Source organism: Mytilus trossulus, chromosome 3 (assembly GCF_036588685.1).
Source record: "Mytilus trossulus isolate FHL-02 chromosome 3, PNRI_Mtr1.1.1.hap1, whole genome shotgun sequence".
In the NCBI taxonomy this organism is placed as follows: domain Eukaryota; kingdom Metazoa; phylum Mollusca; class Bivalvia; order Mytilida; family Mytilidae; genus Mytilus; species Mytilus trossulus.
In genome coordinates, this window is record NC_086375.1 from 41,362,785 (window position 1) to 41,389,947 (window position 27,163).

At 32.0% G+C, this 27,163-nt stretch overlaps 2 protein-coding genes across 7 annotated transcripts; one reads left to right on the plus strand and one right to left on the minus strand.

Annotated features, from left to right (window-relative positions):
* The first annotated feature begins 2,194 nt into the window (after positions 1-2,194).
* LOC134711491 (presenilin-2-like) lies at positions 2,195-17,079 on the plus strand. 5 transcript variants are annotated; one of them, XM_063572110.1, is made up of 14 exons: positions 2,205-2,302; positions 2,499-2,558; positions 4,295-4,446; positions 4,728-4,933; positions 5,429-5,579; positions 7,039-7,106; positions 7,553-7,773; positions 8,590-8,688; positions 11,648-11,746; positions 12,197-12,232; positions 14,714-14,880; positions 15,277-15,394; positions 16,130-16,242; positions 16,796-17,079. In XM_063572110.1, exons 3-14 carry the CDS (start codon positions 4,315-4,317, stop codon positions 16,949-16,951), a joined length of 1,566 nt encoding a protein of 521 aa, XP_063428180.1. In that variant the 5' UTR covers positions 2,205-2,302; positions 2,499-2,558; positions 4,295-4,314; the 3' UTR covers positions 16,952-17,079. The 5 variants fall into 5 exon arrangements, with proteins under 5 accessions (XP_063428181.1, XP_063428180.1, XP_063428183.1 ...); XM_063572113.1 differs by lacking the exon at positions 12,197-12,232 and adding an exon at positions 13,512-13,544; XM_063572111.1 differs by lacking the exon at positions 2,499-2,558 and having other exon boundaries at positions 2,195-2,302.
* A 1,448-nt stretch (positions 17,080-18,527) lies between these two features.
* On the minus strand, positions 18,528-25,785 carry LOC134711493 (lysosomal proton-coupled steroid conjugate and bile acid symporter SLC46A3-like). Of its 2 annotated transcripts, none has more exons than XM_063572116.1 (6): positions 25,687-25,785; positions 24,780-24,936; positions 22,460-23,595; positions 21,693-21,776; positions 21,145-21,301; positions 18,528-18,821 (listed from the first exon to the last, which is right to left on the minus strand). In XM_063572116.1, the coding sequence occupies exons 3-6, from the start codon at positions 23,580-23,582 to the stop codon at positions 18,749-18,751; spliced, it is 1,437 nt and encodes a 478-aa protein (XP_063428186.1). In that variant the 5' UTR covers positions 23,583-23,595; positions 24,780-24,936; positions 25,687-25,785; the 3' UTR covers positions 18,528-18,748. The 2 variants fall into 2 exon arrangements, with proteins under 2 accessions (XP_063428186.1, XP_063428185.1); XM_063572115.1 differs by having other exon boundaries at positions 25,429-25,779.
* Positions 25,786-27,163: the final 1,378 nt, after the last annotated feature.

Here is a 27,163-nt window from a genome sequence, read left to right on the forward strand (position 1 = left end):
TTAATAAACCAATCTTAATATTTTGTTTTTAAAGGTCGTGAATCATTTGACTACATTGAACTATAGCTACGTCTTGTTCAGAAAATGTTACGTTTATGATATTATGAATGCCTCTGTTAAAACGTTGAAATCAATACTTCATCTGGTTATCCAATGTTTACACCTACATTTTTTACCAAAATACAGTGGTCGTTATAATAACCTTTCCAAGCGGGTGATTATCCAATATCAAATTATGATACTATTGATGTATGTACATGCACGTCATGTCTCTCTGTTATATCCTTCATTGAGTACGCCGAAGATAAAATGTTGTGATAACAAATACATTGAACAGTTTTTAAACATCATTTAAAAATCAAAAACATGGACGAAAGACATATGTTTAGAATAGTACTACAGACAAGTGTAATACAACAACATGTCAAACTAGCATAGGATCGCTATGAGTTTATAAATATTTAACCGATATTATTAAACGGACCAGTTTATCCCGATTGGGCACCTAACTTAAAAACTAGTTTAGTTTTAAAGTGGTCTGTAATGTGAGTGGTCTGTAATGTGAGTGGTCTGTGACAGAGGGTTACTTTGTTGTTATTGTTTTCTGTTATACCATTGTTATACATTTGGTCTAGTGTTTTGTGCTCATATATTTTATTAAGGGATTTCGCTTCTATGTTTCAAAGTAATTAACTTAAAAGCACTAGTTTATATAAATAAGGGATTAATAAAGGAATCCAAAGAGCAAAAAAATATATATGTCACCGTGCTTGTTTTTGAAATATTAGCCATTGAAATTTTGGCGGGAAAATATTCTCCCTTGACTTTTTAAGCTTTATTATTGACAAGTTGAAGTTCTCAAAAACTGTTAAAAAGTAATTAAAATGTTATAAGACTTTTACAGATGGCTTATCATTATGCATGTAAAAGATTTACAAAACTGAGAAAAATGGGGGTCACCGGGCAAAATTTTTCAAGGCATTGAAATAGATAAAACCAGAGGATTCCGAAATCTGACACAAAAACTAAAACATGACAAGCCAGCTTCCTTAATGAATACTTAATTTGTCATAGCTAGTGGTGATGTATGTCTAAGGATATGATAGGATAAACATATTTACTAATCCGAAACTATGCTTATTCCTCGGCTATAACTCATCGACATATTGAAAAAGTAGATAAACGGACATTAAAACGCGTTTAATCCCCTATAAATGTCTGCACCTGTCCTAAGTCAGGAATCTGATGTACAGTAGTCGTCGTGTGCTTGTGTAGTTTATCGTGTTTCTCGTTTCTCGTTTTTATATAGATTAGACCGTTGGTTTTTCGTTTGAATGGTTTTACATTACTAATCTTTGGGGCCCTTTATAGCTTTCTGTTCGGTGTGAGCCAATGCTTTGTTTTGAATACCGTACCTTGACCTATAATGGTTTACTTTTATAAATTGTTATATCGGGATGGAGAGTTGTCTCATTGGCACTCATACCAAATCTTCCTATATCTATTGTCAATAGAGTTCACTAAAAAAAAACAGCGATCCGACTAAGAACACCTCAGTCAGTATCTTGGTGTGATTTGTGCGGTCAAATCTTCTTTTTTTTAATTTTGTGTACTGTTTGGTGTCTGATAAACATTTTTCTTTTTTTTTCTTTACCTAGGACACATGGTATTTGATTGCTTCTTTCAAGTTGTAACAGTTATATTCTTTCGGTTCAAGAACAGGTTCACGATTTTAAGATGGCGTAAATCCATGTTTAACTGAAAATATACGTGTGGAGCAAAGCATTGTTCTTTATACGAAGGATTTGTAAAGTGACTGAGATCACTATACAAATCCCATGTTTATACGTTTACTTTCTTGAAAAGTTATGATAGTTATCAAAAGTACCAGGATTATAATTGTGTACGCCAGACGCGAGTTTCGTCTACATAAGACTCATCAGTGACGCTCAGATCAAAATAGTTAAAAAAGCCAAATAAATACAAAGTTGAAGAGCATTTAGGAACATGACAAGCTGTTTTTATTATTATGTCAATCCATTTTTAAAAACGACAACTAAAATAATCCCAAAACAAGATGTTATATGTCATTCCTACCTTTGATATGCATAATCATGTTTGATGATAAACACGCAAAAAAAATATTGGTAAGTTGTTGTTCAATTAATATTCAATTGCATTTCGGTACTTAGGATGCATTCGTAGATATTGATTATCGTTCCTACTAAACAGAAAGAACTTCCGGGAGCAGAACCATTGAACCAGGAAATAAAATTTAGGAAAACAATGTTTTCCTTGATGAGTATGTCAATAAGACATTATTAATACATGTATTTATCATCTTGAATGTATAACAGAAAGGCTTATTTTACGTGAACAATAATGAATTCTTAAAAATTTACTCAGATATCGGTAAAATTTCTTCATCATGTCATGAATCATAGTTCACAAAGAATACTAATCGTGTCATGTAAAGCACAATAATATCTGATTTTCAGACTGATTGCTTGGAGATACTGTTGGTTTGAATTGTGCTGTTAGTTATCAGTTTATATTAGGTTTGTGTTTTTATGCACACATTCTAATTTCATCCTACATTGTCCTACACTACAAAATAAGAAATTACATTTCTCACTCTGCCAGAAGCTTAAATTCACTTTGTTAACACATTTTTTATATGTATGATAACTTTCCAAATATTCTGTTTAGAGATGTTCGTAAGGATACACGTGTACAAGGGTTATGTTGTAAATCTGAATTGATTTTTCTACCCAATGGCGTATAACACGCCTACTTTTGTTGACTGAATCATCCGTAGCAATCCGACCAAAGTATGGCAATTGTAATTATTTTGTCTACTGAGGCCAATTTGGAAACAAACATCTCGCAGTAAAAGGTATCTTCCCACTCTCCAGGTCTAAATGTTTCTCAAAGTTATCTGATTTGAATTCATTTCTATGTTACGTCAAGAGAGAGTGAATGATATCTTTGGAATTGGAAAATTTGTGTTCTAAAAATAGAAACTCCTGACGCATTAAACCATTAGACAGACATGACAGACCTCAAATAACACTCACTTAAGGTTTGTATCACATAATCTTTTACGAATTTACATGTACAATAAAGATAATAATTCCTATTTAATATAGAGAAAAGCTGACATACAGTTTTTATATGGCTGCAAAATTTTATGATACTTATTTCAAAAGTTAGGCCTGTTCAGTCAACCTTAGGCTATCTAATGTCATGGTTCTCATGTATAAATTGCATTTTGAGCTTAAATATGGACTTGGAAAATTGAAATCTGATGAAACTCGGTTTTCTGGAGGAGTGGGCTTCCCTTCAGTCTTACATAGGAAGTTCAGATGCATAAAACTGGCAAAAATAGTTGTAATTTTTATTGAATTACGCATAGGAAACAACTATTTCCTGTTTCAACCTATTTGAAGTAAAAATTCAGAAAAATTACTAAAATTCAGTATTTTTGTTCCAAATGACTGTCTTTAGACTGCTGAACCAAGATCATAATTACTCCCACCTAACAACTGTTTGTTTCAATTTGTTAACTGGGGTCCAATCTTCATGCAGGCTACAGCTGTATACCTATACCAGCATGACCATCTTCCCTGTTTAAAAAAAGGATGAAAAATCGTCAAAATTGATGCTTTTTGCACCTGATGACCAACTTTGAGACAAATTTCCCCATTGGATTACTTACTTATGAGGAAACATATGACAACAAATGTATGTTTAACTAAATACACTAAGCATGCTAAGTACACATTCAAATTACAGGCACTTAGGGCATGCTGACCTCTTCTATATTTCAGCTTATTCCCATTATTTTAACACTTTCTTTTCTCATACCAACACCAACTTACCATTGCAAGAAGTTTACAAGTGCCACCCACACTACTGTGTTTTTCCAGTTATTTCAATGTACATACAATTTATATTATTCTTTTTGTTATGACATCTGTTAACATGGTTGAATTTTTTTAGAGTTTTTAATGACTATATAGGAGGATGTACTATTTTATATATTTACAAATTTAGCTGTTAGTTGCATAATATTCATAATTTATACATGTACACTGTATGTGGATTTTTTCATAACTTCTCAGCTTTTAAAATTAAAAATGAGTTACAAGTTACCATACTCATCGTCCATAGCAACAAAAAATTATGAAAATTGCACCTACATTTGTACTCATGATCAATATATCAGTCTTTCTTTGTACATGGAATATGTATAAATTATTTGTTATCTTTATTGTTTTTTTCACTTTTTCAGTATAGATCTGTTTTGTCCACATGAGTGAAAGTGAAACAGAGCCAAATTCAGAGAGGACTCCTCTAATGACTACTTCTGCCTCCCTCGACTCCACAACCAGGAGAAGTTTTAGACAGGAGGACTATGACGACTTAGAGGGACAACAACCAAGGGTAAGTGAAAGCCTGTCTTCATTGATTTTACAACTAGGAGAAGTTTTAGACAGGAGGACTATGATGCCTACCGTAAAGTTTTTTTTTCTTTGCATAAAATTTTATGTTTCCCTATTAAAAAGGATTAAATAATTGAGCAAAATGAAAATGTTCCTACCCTATTTTTTCAAGGAGGAAATCCTAAATACTTACTTCTTTGTTTGGTCATAAGGTTTATCGTATAGCAGAATATTTTTATTTTGGTGTTACATGTATCATTGTTTAAATTTTTTTCTTTTCAGGTCAGTGCGGAAGATGAAGGAGAAAGTACCAGAGAGAGGCCACAGAGAAGACGAGGGACCAGTGGAGAGGAGGAACAGGAAGAACAAGAGTTTTACTATGGAGCAAAGCATGTCATCATGTTATTTGTACCAGTCACACTTTGCATGTTGGTTGTTGTGGCAACCATTAGCTCTGTCAATTTCTACACAAAGAAAAGTGGCTATTTGTAAGTTTATCTTTAATTTGGAAAGAAATAGATTTATGGGGGATTTAATATTAAAGCAAAACAAAATGATTTTCTTAAAAACTGTATATGAAAAATAAATTTGTTTAAGCACTCAGCATTGAGGAAAAAAGCAATAAGATAAGATGATAAGATATTTCCTAGAGAGAAACTATTAATTGGTGTTAGTCTACTTTTGTTGGTGAATCAAGAAAAAAAATTATTGCACACTGCCTAAGGCCTAACTCAAATACACTCTTGTGTAGTTTAATTTTGTTTCACTTTTATCAGAATTTTTAGGGTTTAAGGTCTGATGGACAGTACTTTTTTTTTACAATTATCCTGTTTGTTATTGCCTAGCAGATTATATGGAAATGAAAAGATGTGGTACGATTGCCAATGAGACAATTCTGCCTACTAGTTGATGTAGAAGTTTACATTTTATCAATTTTGTTTTAAACTGTTTAACATGCATATATGCAAAATATACTATTTCAGGATTTATACACCATTTCATGATGCCGACAAACCAGAGACAAATACTGGGACCAAAATCTGGCAGTCATTAGCTAATGCCTTTATATTACTGGGGGTGATAGTTGTCATGACTATAATACTGTTCCTGTTGTATAAATATAGATGTTATAAGGTAAGTTAATGAAAACATTTTGAAGCAGTAAGGACATTCATGTTGTTAACCTTTTAGAACTGATTTAGAAAAAAAATTAAAACAAAAGTTAAAATTGTTATGTTCACATAATTTTTTCTATTTTTGATTTTTGAATATAAGCTGTTCAAATTAAGGTATAAAAAATTTCTCAACCAATTATGGTGAGACCTGAGAAAATACGTTTTCAAGTTTACTTAAAGTGGTCAACTTCGTTGATGTTGATAGATAATACTTTTTTGCGACAAATCTGTATGGGGTAAGCAGTAAGCTGAAGGCATCAGACAGTAAATAAACACAATCTTGATGTAGAAGGGGATTTCATCCTTAGATTTCCTGAAAAATTAACCTTGAATCCTTTTAAATTCTGGATTAAAAACAGTCCTCCTGTATTCCAAAAGGTAAATCATTAATTCCCTAGTCCCTATATAAAAGTGTTAATCATGAATTCCTGTAAAATAAAAGGTCCAATCCAGACATCCAGAAAAAGTCCTTCCACACCTCTTTCAATGGGTTGCAGAGGGTATAATGTTTTTGACCCGTCCGTCCGTCAGTCCTGTTTCTTGTCATCGCAATTCCTCTCAAACCTCACAAAAGAATTTCATGAAACCTTTTCAGATAATAAGGACATACTATGTAGTTGTGCATATCGACAGGAAATTGCGATTCAATCTTTTTTCTAGGAGTTAGCCCCTTTGAACTTATTTACTTTAATGTACTACTGCAACAGTTTGTCATCGCAACTCCTCTCAAACCACACACCAGAATTACATGAAACCTTTTCAAATAATAAAGACATACTATGTAGTTGTGCATATCGACAGGAAATTGCGATTCAATTTTTTTCTAGGAGTTACGCCCCTTTGAACTTATTTACTTTAATGTACTACTGCAACAGTTTGTCATCGCAACTCCTCTCAAACCACACAACAGAATTTCACGAAACCTTTTCAGATAATAAGGACATACTATGTAGTTGTGCATATCGACGGGAAATTGTGATTCAATTTTTTTTCTAGGAGTTATGCCCCTTTGAACTTATTTGCCTCACTACTGTTGACTCCTCTCGCTTTGAATTTGAATTCTCCAAAAAAACTGAACAGTAGTTTGTCATCGCAGCTCTTTTGAATCATTTGATTGTGTTCATTTTACTTGCTAGGGAGATTTTTGTTTCTTCAGTGACAATATGAAGACGTGGGGTATGTGAGCGTGCTCACAAAGGTTCTTAAATTAATATCTATTATCGCCATTTTATGAAATTTTCCTTTCATCTTGCTCATGTTACTTATTGATAATTTTACTTAAAGCCAAAAAAGCTCTTTCATCACAGTAGAGTGATATGAAAAATTATCGCTAGAAACTAAGTTTGCACATAGCTGTTATCAATGAAATTAACAATGTTGTCATAGGTAATCTATAATTATATATTTTATAATTTCAGTTCATACACGGCTGGCTGATTATGTCATCTCTAATGTTACTGTTCTTGTTCTCATATATTTATCTTGGGTAAGTAATTTTGTTATTAGGGTAGACAAGATAAATTAGGGATATATGCTTTAACTATGTAGAGTTGGGTATTGGGTATTACATCTGAACTATCAGAGTGTATTAATTGTGCATAAAAGTTAGGTTTGCAATGTTTATCATGCAAAACCTGAAAGCTTTTTTTTCAAATTTCTGCAGCACAATTTTTTTTTACAGTTAAATAAGTCAAGGTTATCAAAAATAAAACAATATCATTTTCATGCTACTGTTACTAACATTGTTGTCTGATATTTTACTAATCTTGATCCATTTAATTTTGCCCATGTAGGGAAATCAATGCAAAAAGACATTTTGAATTGTACGATTGCTGTTGAAGATTTTGTTCAGATGTAATCTGTGTTAAATTTACTTAAGCACATTTATTACAAGTTTTAGTCCTTGGTACCTTAAATGTACTTCTTTTTCAGTGTGGTACTACAAGCTTACAATGTGCCTATGGACTACATAACAGTGGCTATATTGATGTGGAACTTTGGTGTGGTAGGAATGGTCTGTATACATTGGAAAGGTCCATTATTTCTCCAGCAGGCCTATCTCATTGTTATATCAGCACTAATGGCGTTGATATTTATTAAATACTTACCTGATTGGACCACATGGGCTGTATTAGGTGTTATGGTAGTGTGGGGTAAGTTTTTACTCATGTGTTTATAAAATATGTGTTTTATTTCAATTGAGGTCCCTCAGATGGCATTAAATAAAGGCAACGGTAGTATACTGCTGTTCAAAAGTCTTTAATCGATTGAGAGAAAACAAGTCTGGGACACAAACTAAAACTGAGGGAAACACATCAACTATAGCAGAAAAGCAATGAAACAACAGAAACATTAAAGTGCAACAATAAACAACTAACAATGCTACACACATAGAAGCAAACTATTAAATAACAAACTGTCATATACCTGACTTGGAACAGGACATTTTAAGAAAAATGGTGTGTTAAACCTGGTTTTGTTGTTAACCAAACCTTGCACTTTATGGACAAGACAATGACAAAGATTACAATCATAGTTTAGTTTTACAAAAATAAAACAGTACAAGAAAATTACATTGTGGTAATAACAAAAATAATAATAGAATATTTCAAATGTTGAATTCTTTGCAATAAAGATGTTTGCTGCAGTGTGACCTATTGTGACACAGACATTTTGTTAAATTGATGTGTTTATACTATATTCATTCCAGCACGCAGTTTGAAAAAAAACACTTTATATGCACTGTGATTACAAACTTTTCTTGGCAACTTTAAACAATACTTCACTAAATCATGCACACTAAGGACAAATCAAAATATTCATAACTGCAGCATCCCAATTTGATCCTGAATTTCATGGCTATTAACTATTTGTTGCAAAAAATACTGACATACAATGACATAGAAAATAGCTATTTTGAAAATCAATAAAATATATTTTTGTGTGTAATCCTTGTGTAATTCTTATAGATTTAGTAGCAGTATTATGTCCAAAAGGTCCATTGAAAATGTTGGTAGAAACTGCACAAGAAAGAAATGAACCTATTTTCCCTGCTCTTATTTATTCATGTGAGTATTTGTGTAATATGACTATTACTTGTATATTGTTAACAATTTTTTACCTGAAAATACACAAATGTTATACACCATTTAGTTATACTTTGCGTTTAGAAGCAAAATATACCTCGTTTTCTGATGAAATTTATTGCTGCAAAAGACGACATTTTAGAATATTTCTTACTTTTATTTTTGTAAGAAGCTTAAACATCTTGTGAACATGTGACCAAGTCATTCAAATTTCAGAAATTTTAACCTCTAAAAAGAGAAAAAGATGTATAGTGTTTTTGATATCAATTTGTAATTCTACCAAAATGTAAATATCAAGATCCTTTTTATACGACCGCAAATTTTGAAAAAAATTTCGTCGTATATTGCTATCACGTTGGCGTCGTCGTCTGCGTCGTCGTCGTTGTCGTACGAAAACTTTTAGTTTTCGCACTCTAACTTTAGTAAAAGTGAATAGAAATCTATGAAATTTTAACACAAGGTTTATGACCATAAAAGGAAGGTTGGTATTGATTTTGGGAGTTTTGGTCCCAACATTTTAGGAATTAGGGGCCAAAAAGGGCCCAAATAAGCATTTTCTTGGTTTTCGCACTATAACTTTAGTTTAAGTTAAAAGAAATCTATGAAATTTTGACACAAGGTTTATGACCACAAAAGAAAGGTTGGGATTGATTTTGGGAGTTTTGGTTTCAACAGTTTAGGAATTAGGGGCCAAAAAAGGGCCCAAATAAGCATTATTCTTGGTTTTCGCACAATAACTTAAGTTTAAGTAAATAGAAATCAATGAAATTTAAACACAATGTTTATGACCACAAAAGGAAGATTGGTATTGATTTTTGAGTTTAGGTTAGTATAAGTAAATAGAAATCTATGAAATTTAAACACAAGGTTTATGACCATAAAAGGAAGGTTGGTATTGATTTTGGGAGTTTTGGTCCCAACAGTTTAGGAAAAAGGGGCCCAAAGGGTCCAAAATTAAACTTTGTTTGATTTCATCAAAATTGAATAATTTGTCCCAACAGTTTAGGAATTAGGGGCCAAAAAAGGATCCAAATAAGCATTTTTCTTGGTTTTCGCACCATAACGTTAGTATAAGTAAATAGAAATCTATGAAATTTAAACACAAGGTTTATGACCATAAAAGGAAGGTTGGTATTGATTTTGGGAGTTTTGGTCCCAACAGTTTAGGAAAAAGGGGCCCAAAGGGTCCAAAATTAAACTTTGTTTGATTTCATCAAAATTGAATAATTGGGGTTCTTTGATATGCCGAATCTAACTGTGTATGTAGATTCTTAACTTTTGGTTATGTTTTCAAATTGGTCTACATTAAGGTCCAAAGGGTCCAAAATTAAACTTAGTTTGATTTTGACAAAAAATGAATCGGTTGGGTTCTTTGATATGTTGAATCTAAAAATGTACTTAGATTCTTGATTATTGGCTCAGTTTTCAAGTTGGTCCAAATCTGGGTCCAAAATTAAACTTTATTTGATTTCATCAAAAATTGAATAAATGGGGTTCTTTGATATGCCAAATCTAACTGTGTATGTAGATTCTTCATTTTTGGTCCCGTTTTCAAATTGGCTTACATTAAGGTCCAAAGGGTCCAAAATGAAACTAAGTTTGATTTTAACAAAAATTAAATTCTTGGGCCTCTTTGATATGCTGAATCTAAACATGTACTTAGATTTTTGATTATGGGCCCAGTTTTCAAGTTGGTCCAAATCAGGATCTTAAATTATTATATTAAGTATTGTGCAATAGCAAGTCTTTTCAATTGCACAGTATTGTGCAATGGCAAGAAATATCTAATTTCACAATATTGTGAAATAGCAAATTTTTTTTTAATTAGAGTTATCTTTCTTTGTCCAGAATAGTAAGCAAGAATTATCTTATTGCAAGAATTTTTTTTAATTGGAGTTATCTTTCTTTGTCCAGAATCAACTTAAATCTTTGTTATATACAATATACAATGTATATTCATTTTTTACTACCAACTGATACATTTAAATAATCTTAACCATTCAGTGATAACAAGCAGTTTTTTTTACATCTTAATATTTTATGATGTATTTAAATGAGTAGTTATTGTTGCAAACTCCATTAGAATATTTTAATTGAAATTAGTTTTGGAATAAGGGAAAGGGGGATGTGATTAAAAAATTGGGTTCAATTTTTCTCATTTGAAATTTCATAAATAAAAAGAAAATTTCTTCAAACATTTTTTTGAGAGGATTAATATTCAACAGCATAGTGAATTGCTCCAAGAGAAAACAAAAATGTTAAGTTCATTAGAACACATTCATTCTGTGTCAGAAACCTATGCTGTGTCAACAATTTAATCACAATCCAAATTTAGAGCTGAATCCAGCTTGAATGTTGTGTCCATACTTGCCCCAACCGTTCAGGGTTCAACCTCTGCGGTCGTATAAAGCTACGCCCTGCGGAGCATCTGGTTTTTTACTAATATGAATAAAAAGATGGTTGACTACTTCATTGTTCCCTGCATGCCAAGAAATTCTCTAAGTGATAAAGTCTTTTACTCTGTTATGAAACCTGATTGTGCTGATTTCCAAAATCAACTGATATTTTTGGACTTGCGGAGAGAGATTTATGATTCTCTATAGTTATAAATCTCCTTATAGTGCATTCTGGCATTGTTTGAGAATTCTAATACAAAAACTTTTCATAAGAAAAAAGTCTTAGTATTTGGTATGGTTTAGGTGAAAAATTGGTTTTCCCTAAACTTTAAATTTCAGGAAATATTTTAGTAGGAGCTATTTGGACATTTTGTTCAAAGAACAGACAACTTTAAAAAAAAGTTAGATATGCAAATCAATAGGAAATATAACAAAGAACATGACTGAATACCTGTTCAGGCTGTTGTACAGTATTTGTGGTACATTGTGTATTAGAAATTATTGAAGTATTTTGTTTAAAATGTAGAATATTGTTATATTTACAGCTACAATGGTGTGGAATGTAGCAGGAATGGCTTCAGATTCTGAGGGAGAAAAAGACAAGAAATCCAGTAAAAAGAAAAAGAAACCACAGAAAGAAACCAGTAGGTTTAATTAATATATTTGTTTTTAAACCTTTAAAATAAAATGGCTTATTCCTATACTAGTCATGAAAAAAAAAGATGATAATAGAATCTTTACTAATTAACTAACTTATTGTTTGTATTGTTTTCTTTCCACAACTATTTAAAAGATTAATAACAATAAACTGCAGTGGAACATATAAGGGGTATGCCAATGCGAGCATGCTCCTATTTAAAAACTTATTTTGTAAATATTTATTTATTATTATCCTACGCATGCGCAGCAGTTAGTAATCATCAAAAATCTGATGGATAACTGGATACCATAAGAAGAAGAAGAAAAAAAAATTAATTATCAATTAGTTATGCAGTTTGTTGATTTAGCTTAGTTATTAATGCAATAGCTATACTAATAATTTGTTCAGGCTCCTTAATAGACCTTTGTTAATTAATTTAGTGTTGTATCTGCAGCTTTTTCATCATTGACCAACAATCGAAAATCTGACGGTAATGTCCGACATAAATCTACAATGTAAATCTACAATATAGTACTTAAAGTCATAAGAAACCTCAAACCAAAAAACAATGCATATGTTTTTTTTATAACTCAATGGATAGTTTTCATTATAAAACTTATGCGCATATAAATTTTTCTGAAAAAAATTCTTTAATTAATTCATATTTATACCTGCCATATTTTCACAAAAACACTGACCAATTGAAAAAAAATGACGATTATACAAAATTTACATGAAACAAATGATAAATTCGTGCACAGAAGACTAAGTTGATGATATTTGTATGCATTGGTTCAAGAATTGGAAGAACATTATTTTTACTGGTCACTCGTTTCTTATGACTTTTATTTCATTAATTTGACATTGACTTTGTATACTATATAATGGTTTTATATATGACTGTATTGTTTCCCTCTTTTTATGTTTTCAACCTGTATACAATATTTGTAGTCTATCTTATTATTGTTAAGGCATTAATGGTTGGGATTTTTATTAACCGTGTGCAAAAAAAAGCAGGATTGTCTTAATTATTTAATTCATTTGTCATAATTTTTTCTTTGTTTATCATGATGTTAACATAAATAATGCTTTTTTTTTACAATTTTATTCATTTGAAATATAAAGCATATTGAGAAAGCTTCACAGCAAAAAATAAAAAACATATTCCAGATATCTCTGTTTATATGATATCAACCAAAAATGACCTCATATTGTTTAAAAAAATATATAGCAATAAATAGAAGATGAAGAATATTTATTGCATAACTCTGTATATATATATATTATTTCTCTATAAAGGATTGTAAAAGCAGTCCTTATATCTTAATCTAAGATCTGATTTTGTTTTAAAGAATTGAATTCTAATTCTAATTTGATATTACTATATCTACTATGTATAGTCATTATGTTATTTAATATAAAAAGTGCCCATGGGGACATTTGTTTTGAATTGTAGTTATTGAGATAACATGGTTTAGTTGTTTTTTTTAATTCATAAATTTTTTCAATGCTGTTTATTTTCGCCAATTTTTTCTTTTTTTAAAATTACTGACTCAGAGGTGGTTAATGTTCATGATGTTTAACTAGATTAATTGGAATGCATTTCCCAAAAATGTTATTTGTTAAGCCAAAGATACGTTTTGTCTTGATAGTAAATTCTGTAAGTGAAATCATCTTTCAAATTTTTGTAACAGAGTCTGATCATGCCAGGCTTAATCCAGACATAAATCAAATAAAAAATATATATATTTTTTTTAAATTCTTTTCAGAGATAAACTTAGGATATATGCCAGAAGGATCAAGTATAATATATTTTGCCCATTTGCTTTTCATTTTGTTAATAGGTCCAAATTTTGCACTTAAAAATAAAGCAAAAATGCACTTGCAAACATACCTCACTGCTAGATACTTCTATGGTACCTGAACTTTAATATCCTAGCTAAAAACCTGCATGTTTAATGGTGAACAAGCATTGTATAGACTTGAAGTTATCTACATAGGGTGGGTTTTGAACCTTTGAACCTTTCAAGGGAATCTTTATGATATAAATGATGTGTGCTACAATACAGATTCAATTGTGACAAACAAAATTGATTTTTTTTTTGTGTATTCTGTTTTCAACAATACACAGGGCATTTTGCCCTATTTGCTGTACACAAAGTCACAGGATTTCCAAAGTTGAATGAGTAGGAAAGGAATGACAAGTCTAGTTGATGATGATTTCAAGTTTGAATAAAATCCCGTTTCTAGTTGAAGTAGACGTTTTGGAATGGTTTTGTAGAATTCTTTTATTATTTCGTCTGTAGTGTTCTCTACATGAGGTTTGAAATGTACAAACAACTTTTCATATTAAAATATTTAAAATGTTCATATTAAAATATCTAAAATGAAAAGCAATTAAATGGGAAATTCTCAATATTATTCTTTTGTATCCTATTTAATATTTTTTATCCTTTTGACCTTAGAAGGACATGCTTGAAATTGAGGGACACAATTATTAATGTGTAAAATGTCTTTTTTTTTAAAAGGAGCTTTTTAAGTTCAAACATGCTTCAGCACAAGTTCTGTAAACCAACTTATTTTTGAGATACTAAAATTTATTTCATGTTTTACCCCTTTCTGTGAAGTTGTCAGTTTCATTAACACCTGTTAGCACATTTTGATTCATCCAGTTAGCTGAAAAGGTTATGACCCTTAAAATCATCCAATCATATTTTGAGATCACTGGCAACCACACGTTGATTATTTTTTTTTATACAATGGGTTCTGGAAGGGATATGTATCCATAGAAATAGAGAAGGAAAGGTCCAAGTAGTGCATATTCACATTATTTTCATATACACGAAAGTAGTGAGAATAAATTGCTTGAAAAAATAAGTTGGTTTACAGTAATTGTTACTAGTGAAAGTAAAAAAATTTCACCAAGAGAAAAATTGTGTGAACATTTTACTGATGTAAGATTACATTTTAGCTGTAAGTTTAAATGGTCCATCTGCCACAGAAGATGCAGACGACAATGATGATGGAGGATTTACAGGAAGATCAGAGGAAGCAACAGATGATGTAGATGAACGAGGGTTCAGAAGACGTCCAGGCAGAGATACAACCATGTCTTCTAGTAGTACAGAATCACAAAGAGTAGGATATCTTTTTTAACTTTTTAACTATCTTAATTTAGCTTTTGATACCTACCAGTATGACATACTGAAAACTAAACTTATAATGTAATGGCAATTCTACTTGATATTTCATAGTCAAAGTAACTTTTTCTCACATGGAAACTTTTTTTTCAGTTTTCTCAATCAGAATGTGCCTCTTACTTTGCTGCTAATTATAAGCAGCCAACAATCAATCAGTATCAGTAGCCGATCTAGGGGAGGGGGATTCCAGGGGTTGGAACCTCTTATTCTTTTAAGAATCAATGCTTTTTAATAGGGATATAGAATCCCCCCTTTATCCTTGGATGGAACCCCCTTTTAAAAATGACTGGATCTGCCCTTAAATATTATGATTTATTTGTAAATTTTCTTGCAGGCACGTAGCGCTGTTAATGCTTTGGGAGAAACAGATCAACATAGAAGTGATGTTGAAGTAAGACAGCCGAGAGAAAATAGAAATAGTACAAGAAGTGCTGATGAACCAGATGAAGAAAGTAGGTGTTCATTCTTTCTATTTGATATCAAAACATACATCTAGAACTTTAGAAATTGACAAAACAATAGCATCATGTCCATTGTATTAAATTTCTTTGTCCTGAAATTTATTGTAGGCTAAGATATAGAAAGACCTAATTTTGAATTTTTTTATAAAAGGCATTTTTTCTTGAAAATTTCAGACCTAATCACCCTAAACATCAGATGAAAAATAAATCTTTTTCAATATTTTGAATATAAGATGGACTGAATCTTCAAAAAACACCTAAATAAGTTTGAATTAACTTTCTTGAAAGTTTAGAAACTGTGACTCTTTTCATCAAAACTCTTATATTTAAAATTTATTTTAAGTTGTAAAGAAATATGTATGACTTACAAGTATTCCTACACTAAAGATTTTTTTCTGAAAAGAGCTGCTTGTCTATAAGTTAAAGTTAAGTGACCAATAGAATATACATTTACAGCTTAGTAAATACTTCTAGCATAAAAAAAATACAGAAATTATTACAGCATTTGTCTCATAGTACTTATGAATTTTATCAGTGTGTTTCTTAGCAACATATGTTTAATTGCAATGTAGAAATTATGACTGGAGTGTCAAGCAACATGTCTAATTATTACCTTATAGTTTTCTTGGTAAATATTAAGAATATCTATCAAATACTTGCCACTGGACATTCAGCAAACAACAATTTATCACAGTGTATCACAGTTACTTTTTATTTGCCTTGCAGGAGGAGTAAAGTTAGGACTTGGTGACTTTATATTTTATGGTGTGTTAGTTGGTAAAGCTTCGTCCAATGGGGATTGGAATACAACTTTAGCTTGTTTTGTAGCAATTCTTATTGTAAGTATATAGTCATATTTGGAGGAACAAACTAGTAAAAATAAAAACCTGAACTATCTTTGGGTTTACTATTGAAAAAAAAATATCCAATGTTAAATAAAACAAAAGCATCTTCATAACTGAGTGATTACAGCATGGCACTTTCATATAAATAGTTCTTCGTAAATATTTGATAACATTAAATTGGCAACATTTAAGTCATTCTTTTTCTTTGATTTAAAAAAATACAAAATATTAGTCAATGAAATTTATATAAAAATTAGTAATACAAAACATGAACCAAATCCTATTGCAAAAACAAAAGGCAAACAATAGTTTACTAAACATAACAGAAAAACTCAGAACCTTGGGTGATCTCATTTGCTCTGAACTGGTTAGCAGATCCTGTGCAACAAGTTGCACCTGTTGAGTTGCTCATGAAGTACAAACCTGGCAATATTTTAATTGGGTAGGTCACATTCTGGGGATTTTTTCAAAACATGTATATACAGTATATTTGAATGTTAACCTAATTGTGAAAAGAAATTATAGGTATTATATTTTTCTATTTCAGGGTTTATGTTTCACATTATTATTATTAGCCATATTCCGTAAGGCACTACCAGCCTTACCTATCTCTATCACATTTGGACTGATTTTTAACTTTGCCACAAGTGAACTTGTTCAACCTTTCATGGACAGACTTGCAGCTGCACAAGTGTACACCTAGCACGTGGTACAGGTGCAATAAAGAACAATCCAGGAGATTATTTTATGTTGTAATTTATCATTTTATTTCATTTTCTTTTACTAAATGTGAACGTTAGTACAATGTATGTAATAAACAACTATTTTATACATTTTGTTTGATGACATTCTCTTTACACAGGAATTTCTATGCTGTTTCATATTCTGTTAATTCAGAAATTATTGGATACATTTATTATTGGGAATCCTTGACCACTGGCAAAAATGTTAAATCTAATAATTTATTTATTTGTCCCAGATAACAAGCTATATATAGCTTAAATAAAAAGTTTTGTCTAGCTAGTCAAATCCAAAGTAGTCTGCTTTTACTCATAAATATTGCATGCTTAGCAGGGGAGAAGCAAATCCTAATTTAATTGAAATTTGTTTTATCAAGCCAGGAATAAAACAAGTTACATCCAACACTAAAGGTGGTGGTAAAGAAGGTTCACTGTGATGTTTTTTTTTATTAAAATATACAGTGAAACGTGACTTAACTTAAACCTGATTAACCCAAACATGTTCGTAAGCACTGTCATATCAAATTATGTGCGTTGTGAACCTGATAAAACGGAACATCGAACAAAACTGAACAAAATCTTAAGTCCTGAGGAGGTTCGGTTTAAACATTATTCACTGTAATATGATTTCTGCATTGGATTAAAACCATAAATCAATCTAATATCAGTATGTTGTTTGAAGTTTGTCTTTTATATCTGTGACTGGCTATAATTTAAAATTTTATGAAAAAAAATATGCGTAAACTAATTTATTTTGATATTTCCTAATATTTAAATTTGCAAAAGGCATACTGTTGCTGAGTACATTATTTTTTGTTAACTGTTGTATATCTTTTGGTCTTCTCATTTTTTGCCATAGCACTGTCAAATTATTTTCAACTTTGAGTCAAATATCTTTGTGTAAGAACCTATATGTTCTTATTTAATTTTATCTCAAGCTCAATGTGCATGGAGAATAAGAATTGAGAGGTATGAGACAGCAACTCATCATTACAAACAACCAAATGACATATCCCATGCTGCAGTAAACTATTGCCAAAAAGGGGGCCTTCATTCGGCTGTGATCATGCAGTGGGATAGTCTTTTGTCAAATTTTAAGAGAAGTGTCTGTTTGCCTTTGCTGAGAATATTATTAAGTATGTAGCCATAAATAATACAAAATTGTCATATTTGCTGCCTTGTGCACAGAAACATTCCTGACATGCAGGTTGAAAATCCTTTCACAAGCTCTTGGAGAGGTCTGTAAGTGAAAGGTTGCAAGAAACGCTCTGTCCATATAAAACTTTCACGTTGTGTATGGCAGGGGTGATACTTCATACTGGTCAATAGTTTTGCAAATCTATCTATTGGATTTGTTTATTTCATTCTCACCTGAACATGCATAAAACACTTGCCACTGGATATGAAGCAAACCACAAATTTGTAAGCAATTTTATGCACCTCTTTTTTTATAAGACAATATCCTCAGTGTGGTAGAGCAAGCGATTTTTGCATTTCGCTTAAGCAGCACACAACATTCAGACTTTCACATATAAAATATTTCCACAATATAATTTATTTTTAAAATTTTCAAAACAATGTTTAATATCATATTTTAAGTTACAGATAATAGCTGCAATCACATTCGATCAACGTTTACATGCTATGACAATAAAATAAGTACTATCACATCAAGAACCAAAATATCATATCTATTTCCATTCCTGAATACTGAAATTATGCGAAAAAAAATAATCTCGTAAAGTCTTGAGAAATCTTGTTTATGATGAGATGAGATATTCCTTCTCGGCTGCGGTGCCTTTGCTAGTCCTGTATGATCCAATGTAAAGTATCCTACAAAAGTAAAATAGTATAGAAATAGGATCATGTTTATGATGGTTTTATAATAAGATTAATAGGTGCAGATATTGGTTTATCAGTGGTGAACCATTTTCACCATAACTTGATAACTCCCAAGTTTCTGAAATATATACATTGAAGGCCGTACTTTAACCTATAATGGTTTAATTTTTAAATTGTTATTTGGATGGAGAGTTGTCTCATTGGCACTCACACCACATCTTCCTATATCTATTGGAGCATCAAGGTGGTACAATTTATAAACGTTTAAACAAAAAATATTTGGAGTCTCGACAGGATAACCATTGTATGATATGCATGCATCAGCTATCATATGAATATACTACGCTCATGATATAATATTTCAGGCTTATTTCTTGACAGTCATTGTTTATAAAATATTACGAGACAAGGACTATGTCAACAACATTAATCTGTAAAGACATCAGATCATCTTCAACAATACAACGAGTCTCCATATATTTGTAAAGATCTGAACTGCCCCAAGTCTGTAAATATTTCAGACAAACGGTCTTAAATTAATGCCTAATTCTTAAAAGTACACCAATAAAAAAAAATATAAAAAATAAAGACAACAACTGAGTGTTTTTGACTTTGGACACCGTAATGACATGTGCCAGGGTAAACGTATTTTGTAAAGTTATAAATATTATTAATAACTATGATCGATGTTTCACTTTGATATCACAATAAGGTTATCAGCTGATTACTATTAATTGACCTAGTCTGGTCAGAAGCAGTTAAAGGTCATTTATGTGCGGTATTAGACAATGGATGATATTTATTCGTTATGTTTATCTGCAACCTTTGTTTGACAAGGGCAGAGTTGTTAGTATTTTAGATAACCTTATAGGGGTCAAAGTAATGTATGCTAATTAGTGAAGCACCATATAAAATATATCAACCAAAACATACAAATAGTTTTAATCCCTTTACTCCCAAAATCAATCCATACATTTGACATATATGCATATGGCCCTATATATGTAAATTATTTTTTGTATGGGTGCATTGGCCCTTTGTTTAGTAGTGGTTGAAGTTGGGCAATGGCTTCTCTAGTCCCTTTAAACTAAATATAGTTATATCCTACAATTTTTACCACATACGTATTTTTTGCGTCATATAGTATAAAAAAGGGGGGGGGGTTAAATGCATGGTCTAATGAACAAGATTATGTACGAGTTTCAGTTGTCAGTAATTGCTTTACAGTTGTTCAATTTGTGAAGCTGAATTCGGTAGGGCATCTCAGTACCAGGGACCAGACTTGACCTGAGAATCGATGATGAAAAGTACAATCACGCGCAACTTTATTCAAATACCGCTTGTAGAGAATTCTTCCGGTTATTTCGCGCAAGTCATTTTACAGCGATTTTATTCTATTTGCAAAAATTACCAGGCAGTTCATCTTAATGCATTACATGAGGCAGTGAAACATGAACAACATAAAGAACACGGCGAAGATGCAACTGACCATTCAAAGACAAAAACCTCGAGCAAAACCATACTAGAAAATCTGAGGAAATACACTTTTAAAATAATTTTAGAAGGGTAAACTCGGTCTTTTCATTCGTGTAGCTAAAGGTATATATTATGCTAGATACTATTGTAAACTAATTTTTTTTCGTGAATGATTTTTTTTTCGCGAGCAGAAAAATAACGGGAATATAAATCTTCGCGAACATGTAAAACTTGGATATTTCCTTACACCAAGTTAATCAGAAAATCGCGAAACTAAATAGTCGTGAAATAGTCCGCAGAAAAAGTAAACGCGAAAAAAAGTATCCGCGAAAATAAGTTGGCTTACAGTATGCAATAGATTTTAACCTTCTTTTTTTTTAAGTGGACGAATTACATTTGTCTGTCAAGACAAAACGAAAGGACGTTTATAGATATAGGAAGATGTGGTGTGAGTGCCAATGAGACAACTCTCTATTCAAATAACAATTTAAAAAGTAAACCATTATAGGTTAAAGTACGGCCTTCAACACGGAGCCTTGGCTCACACCGAACAACAAGCTATAAAGGGCCCCAAAATTACTAGTGTAAAACCATTCAAACGGGAAAACCAACGGTCTAATCTATATAAACAAAACGAGAAACGAGAAACACGTTTATATTACATAAACAAACGACAACTACTGTACCTTAGGACAGGTGCAAACATTTGCAGCGCCGGGATTAAACGTTTTAATGGACCCAAAACCTTCCCCTTTTTCTGAAACAATTGCATAGCATCACAACATAGAAAAACATACGATAAAATATCAATTGGCAGACTTTAAACTGTTTTACTTACAATATCAAAAATGCTCCTATCGCATCGTAAGATGATAGAACAAAGAATACAATGCCTCTATATATAGATAAGGTAGAGGAGTATATCGAGTTAGCAGTTACTGCTGCTATCATGCTGAAAGCTATGTCCATGGCGGCTAAACCTCCAAACATGGCACCTGGAAACAGAATTACAAAGTAGTATTTAGTATTAAGTTTTAGATTGTGTTTACTTTGAACAATAATAACAATTTTCTTCATTAGAAAGCAATTACATATATCAAACCAGAAAGACGGAACATATATTATTTATTATAATGTTCCCAGATTAAACTAGTTATAAACTATTCATTATAATAAGGACATGTGTGTGTAAAGATAATGTCTTTATCTGACCAAAATGGGTTTATCTGACCATAAGTATGATTTCCTGGTATAAAACAACATTATATCCTATTTATCTATACACGGATTATAAAATACACGCTTTCCAGCGTTCAGTTCACAGAGTGTGAACAACAAAGAATGTGGTCCTTTACACATGTGTTATATATGTTTTCTATTTCTTACCTTGTTTTTCCATGGGCGTCATCTTTGACATGATACCTCTCATCATTGGCTGGGGTAGGACAGCTGTTATACCAACCGCTGGAACTGTAATAGATATTTATTTTGTTATCTTTCAGGGAAAAAACCCACAAAAACCCGACATTCACATTTTATCACTTTAAAAAAACAACTTTGGAATAGTTTTTGGAACTAACAAGACTGGGAACGCAAATGTAGGTCTGGCTTGAAACTTGTTCGCAAGTCCTGGAAATGCCCATCTGATCTCTCTTAAGAGTATGGGGACTGGCAATAAAAAAATCATGCTTTTGTTTTGTATTTTGGTAATTTAAAAAATGTCTTTTTTTGTGAATATGACTTTACATATCATTTCCAATTCGTGGTTGACATGTTTGTTGAATTGTCGTTTGTTGTTTTGTTGCACTTTGTGTGGTGACTTTCTATGTTGCTAATCGACACATTGATTGCTTAAAACATGTTAAACACATGACCGTTTTCATTGTTATCATCATGTTGGTTTCACCTAGAATTAATAATATGAAACGACATATATTATAAGCTTTCGACATTTAACAATAAATACACATTTAAAATAAAAATGATATACAACACAAAAGCCTAGTTATGTTGATAATTTAGTACTTTTTGAAATCTTGTAAAGAAAGTAATCCTTCCATACCGAAATAACCCGTTTACTGATTCGGCTACTTTTTTTTTATTATTTAAAAGACTTCACGCTGCTACTGACACCAGTTCATTGGTCTACATACCTAAATACATCATCCAATCATTGTAAGCCAATGCCTCCAATGCAGACGACCCAGCTGACGTCAGTGCTCCAACAAAACCAATCATTTCATCAGAGAAACCTTTCTGTAGAAGTTTTACTAGACCCATTCCAATCATAAATTGAAGTAAACTTCTGAGAGCTGCGAACCAACCGATCTGAACCGAATTCCAGCAGAATGGGGAACTCAGTTGGTATACAGTCTCTACTGAAATTCTTCCAAAATATGCTAATATGGAGCATGAAAATACTGTTGTACAGATAATATATTTCCATCTTTTACCGGCTAATTCTGGACTTACATAAAATTCGAAAACATTTTTGACGTATTGCACTGGGCTTATTTTTTCTTTTGGTGCAGCTTGAACTGTTTCTGGTAACATAAGAACCAGAATGAAGGACACTACAAGACAAGCGTCTATAGTTATCATCGGAATGAAGAAACCAGTCCAATGTATCAAATATCCAACTACTAATTGAGCCATTACCATTCCGACTCCTATACAAATGTCTAGTGTAGCCATGGCTAATGTCCTTGACTTTCCAGCCTCTGAAATATCGGCTACATAAGCATATCCAGTGTGTATCATCCCTATCCAGGCCCCACTAAGTCCTTCAAGGAATAATGTTATTGGTATATAGTAAATACTTATTTCAAAATACGCAACGGCTGCGCAGAATGAAGCGTTTATTATCGTTCCACAAATCGGAATCAAGAAAGCTTTCTTCCTCCCGATTCTGTCACTGTACGAGTTTATTAAAATAACAGCCACAAAAGACGGTATACCAGTTCCCAAGTTGCAATAAACGTTCCATGTTGCAACCTCTTTTTGAATTTCTTCCATTTCGTGAAATATTTCTAAAGATTTATTTTGCACGCATACTGATTGATTGTTTTGAGAATTGTCCATAGTCTTATTGGCAAATTTCTGTTTCTGAAGGATGTAGAATGCATATTGCGATGTTATGGTAAATATTGCTTGGAAAACAAAAGTGTAAAATACTATGATAGGACCCACAATAAATCGTCGCCAGTTATTGTGGACGTTGTTTTTTGTGTCTTCTTTCATGATGTCTGTTTTCTCTGTATTAACGCTGGGATCCATTGTACCAATTTATCTAAACGAAAGGTAAGGGGGAAAAAGAATGATCATTTGTATTAGCTGCTATTTAAGAGAAACAATGAACAATTTTCAGAATTAATGTTAATTATGAGCTGCGTCGGATAAAAACATCGACGTTGTAGGTTTCTTATATCAAGTCAACTTCCAGAAAAATAAAAGTTTGCACATATATATATATATAGATTTTGTCAACTCTAAAAATTAACAGATGTGTTGATATACATTTGCATATGGTCATTTTTTATCCAACGCATCTCTAATACTATGGGAAAAGTCAAGTTTACATTTTATATAAAGATTTTGTTGTTGCTGTTTGCTGCATTAAAAAAAATGGAACGTAAAGTACAGTAGATATAAATATATGCGTTTATAGTTTACAGTAGGATATCGGAGACATAAAATCTTATTTTAAAAGAGTCAAATAATTTGACATTTAATGGAACGACACTTGTATAACCGGAAGAAAAGTGATATTGGGAACTTTTACTATAATTTGCAAAGTGCTTTTTACGAACCCCCGTTTTGAATTGAATATGTATATGAACTCTCGTTTTGAATAGTTATATGAACTCTCGTTTTGAATATTTATATGAACTTTAGTTTTAAGTTGCATATTTCTTGTTTTAAATGTTTCTTTATTCTTAAATATAAGGTTTCTTATTTCAAATATCAAAAGAGATTATGGATTTACTATTTTTACAACTTAATCCGATGGCTGTCAAAAGTGCTAAACTTACATTGAACTTCAAAAGAAGCAATTATCGCTATTTTATAAAGTTTAGCCGGAGGACAAAAATCCTGATATTATTACATAACATTGGACAATTATATTTATATTTTATTAGAACCTTTTATAATGTTTTAATACCCTTATCTTGGAATTAATTTACGTTTTGTAAACTGTTGCTGGGGCAGTCTTCCCCTAGCTTTCAAACTGTAAACTTGTGTTAATAAGATATATTCTACACGGTCTTGCGTTTAAAGCAGCCAAAGTGTCGATTATAGACCTACAGACTTTAATGTAATTTTATTTTAATTTAATTTCACGGGGTTATATTATCAAGTCTCTTAGGTTGTTCATGTATGACGATAAATATAACAAAATGTTATATAATGTGATATCAGATAATAAAGTATGCTTTTCTATATGTTTACATATGTACAAATCTTAAAAATTACCTTTAAGTTAGTAGACTCTAATCCATCCGTTATCCGCAGGGAAATAAATTAATTGTTCTGTTCATTTTGATATGGTCTCGACAAGTTTATCTAAAATGTTATGTACAGGGTCATGTGTCACTTCGATTTTCTATTGTTATCCTCAAAAATCTATCACCTGTAATTGGGGAAATAGTATAAATATAAACTCTTACTCTCACTGTGTTTGGTTATGATAAGATTTGTAATCTTTCGATTATGAACTACATTTAAATCTATTTATATAATACATGTATGACACGACACTTAGATATCCACTGGTTTTCATAGATGAATTACGTTCTTCATACACATTATTTCAATTTTTCGTTTATTTATGTAAACGAAATCAGAGATATATATACGAAGAAAATTATCATATACTCATATTTCGAATTTTGCAACCGAACTGCTAACCGAGATGTAGTATGGCTTATACATTTAGTATATGTATTTTTTTTTTCAGATTTTCCCCCCAGAAATTTCAATACAAATCTAAGTTAGCTTATTGTCGTTTTCGAATATTTTCTACTTTCGAATTATAGGGGGAAAAAAAATTATAGAAAAAAAAACCAAATTAATATTATTATCAGTCATAAAAATCGAAGCAAAGAAGACAAATCAGGCTTACATTTTCTGCTTTCGTAATGATGGGAAACAATCATCAGTCATATACCATATTTAAAGGTTGGTCTATTGTTGCTTGCTTAACTCCAGTGGTGCAAACTGATATCCCATGTGTATATATAACAGGGTTCGGACTATAACAAATGTTATGGTGAGTAGCTCTCAGTATCAATAATCAAAATATAAATTCGGATACCAAATGTTATATCAATTCAATTTAATATACAATTACAAGTAATGTTAAGAACAGTATAAATCGTACATGAAAGTGTACATAGCAAAGTCCAGTATAAATGTTTTGTTCACTACAGGTTTTTCGTATGTACATAAATCCAACGTCCGCGTCTAAGTATGTCGAATTTTATAGCTATAAATACGTTACCATCATAAATTCTGAGTGTAACCCCAATTGCGTCATAGGTCAGATGGAAAATCCCAACTAAAAATAAACGTATTCTCACTGGTCCGGACATATACCCCTGTTTGCCCATATTCTTCCATTCAATTTCCATCTGCGACATCGGTCACACGTGCACATCAAACAGATTCAACAGAGAAGTGTTTAGTTTTTTGAATAGCTTAATTGCTTTTCATATATATTGTGTATTTTATTGGAAATATATTCCCTTGTTTTGTTTAAATTTCTAAACAAATTATTTGTGTTTTTTTGACTAAAGTAAAATTTATTATGGACTTTAATTTGAATAGTCCGTATGTAAGTATTCCTGGTTCGGACTATCTCTTAGATGGGTCACTACCTTTAAGTCCCCCCCAAACTACCAGTACATTGACCGGAGTTTCGACAACGGTGTCTGGTAATGCTACCTATCCGACCCTTTCACAAGGTTCGGCCATGCATTTTGGGGGGGTACCTACGTCAACTTCGGTGACTCATACTTTATCTAGGTCTGTTAATTCAGCGGGTACTATTAGTTCTGTCCCAGGTACAGCTATGGGCTTGAACTTGCCAGGTTCTAGACCCCCATTATCCTATTGTGGGTATATGCTTCCCAACACGGGCACACAACCTTTACCCTCATGGTCTCAGCCACCTTGGCCACAGTCTTACCCTTATGGTGGGTTTATGCCAAACCAACCTGGTTTTTGGCCTTATAGGGACAATTTCTATGGTCCCCCTTCTGGGGTAGCTACTGCACCACCTTTAGCTCCTGCTCTACCCGTAGCAGTATCTTTGACTTCTGCAGTAGCCCCTTCTACCACCGTACCTGACTCTCAAGCTTCTAGTTCTTCACATGGTACTCAGGTTTCTGATCATGCATCACCTTTGGATGGTTTACAGAAGTTACTTTTAGACTTTGGTGAGTCTTTCAAGGCAGAATTCCATACTCTATCCAGTCGTATGACTCTACTGGAAAATAGAGTTTCTTCTCATCAACCTTCTCCAGCTAAGTCTGTAGAATGTGATGAGAGGGAGGATGACGAGCTTTCTGTTTCCCCTGGGAGTCATGAAAGGGCTTTCCTCACTGATGAGGATGTTGAAAGTTCTTCTTCTCCCAAGGTATCAAAGACGGCCCCTGAGCCTTCTTCTAAGTCAGCTCAACAACCTCCCACCAAGGAGACTGAGGATCCTCCTTCCTTGAAGGATCTTAGGGATAAGGTGTATACCTTGATGAGGGATGAAGCACATATCCCTTTTCTCTCTCCTTCCAAGCCGAAGAAACCTTCTTCAACTTTTGAGGCTTCCTGTGGTATTTCTCAGGATACTGTGACTTCTCACA

Bases quoted from the DNA above. Each gene is read 5' to 3' on its own strand.
- LOC134711491 (XM_063572111.1), top strand. From the start codon at position 4,315: ATGAGTGAAAGTGAAACAGAGCCAAATTCAGAGAGGACTCCTCTAATG. The intron at 4,447-4,727 runs GTAAGTGAAAGC...TTTTCTTTTCAG, and splicing joins TAGAGGGACAACAACCAAGG to GTCAGTGCGGAAGATGAAGG. The intron at 7,774-8,589 runs GTAAGTTTTTAC...TAATTCTTATAG, and splicing joins AGGTGTTATGGTAGTGTGGG to ATTTAGTAGCAGTATTATGT.
- LOC134711493 (XM_063572116.1), bottom strand. From the start codon at position 23,582: ATGGATCCCAGCGTTAATACAGAGAAAACAGACATCATGAAAGAAGAC. The intron at 21,777-22,459 runs GTATGTAGACCA...TATCTATTACAG, and splicing joins TGATTGGATGATGTATTTAG to TTCCAGCGGTTGGTATAACA. The intron at 18,822-21,144 runs GTAAGTAAAACA...TTACTTTTGTAG, and splicing joins ATAGGAGCATTTTTGATATT to GATACTTTACATTGGATCAT.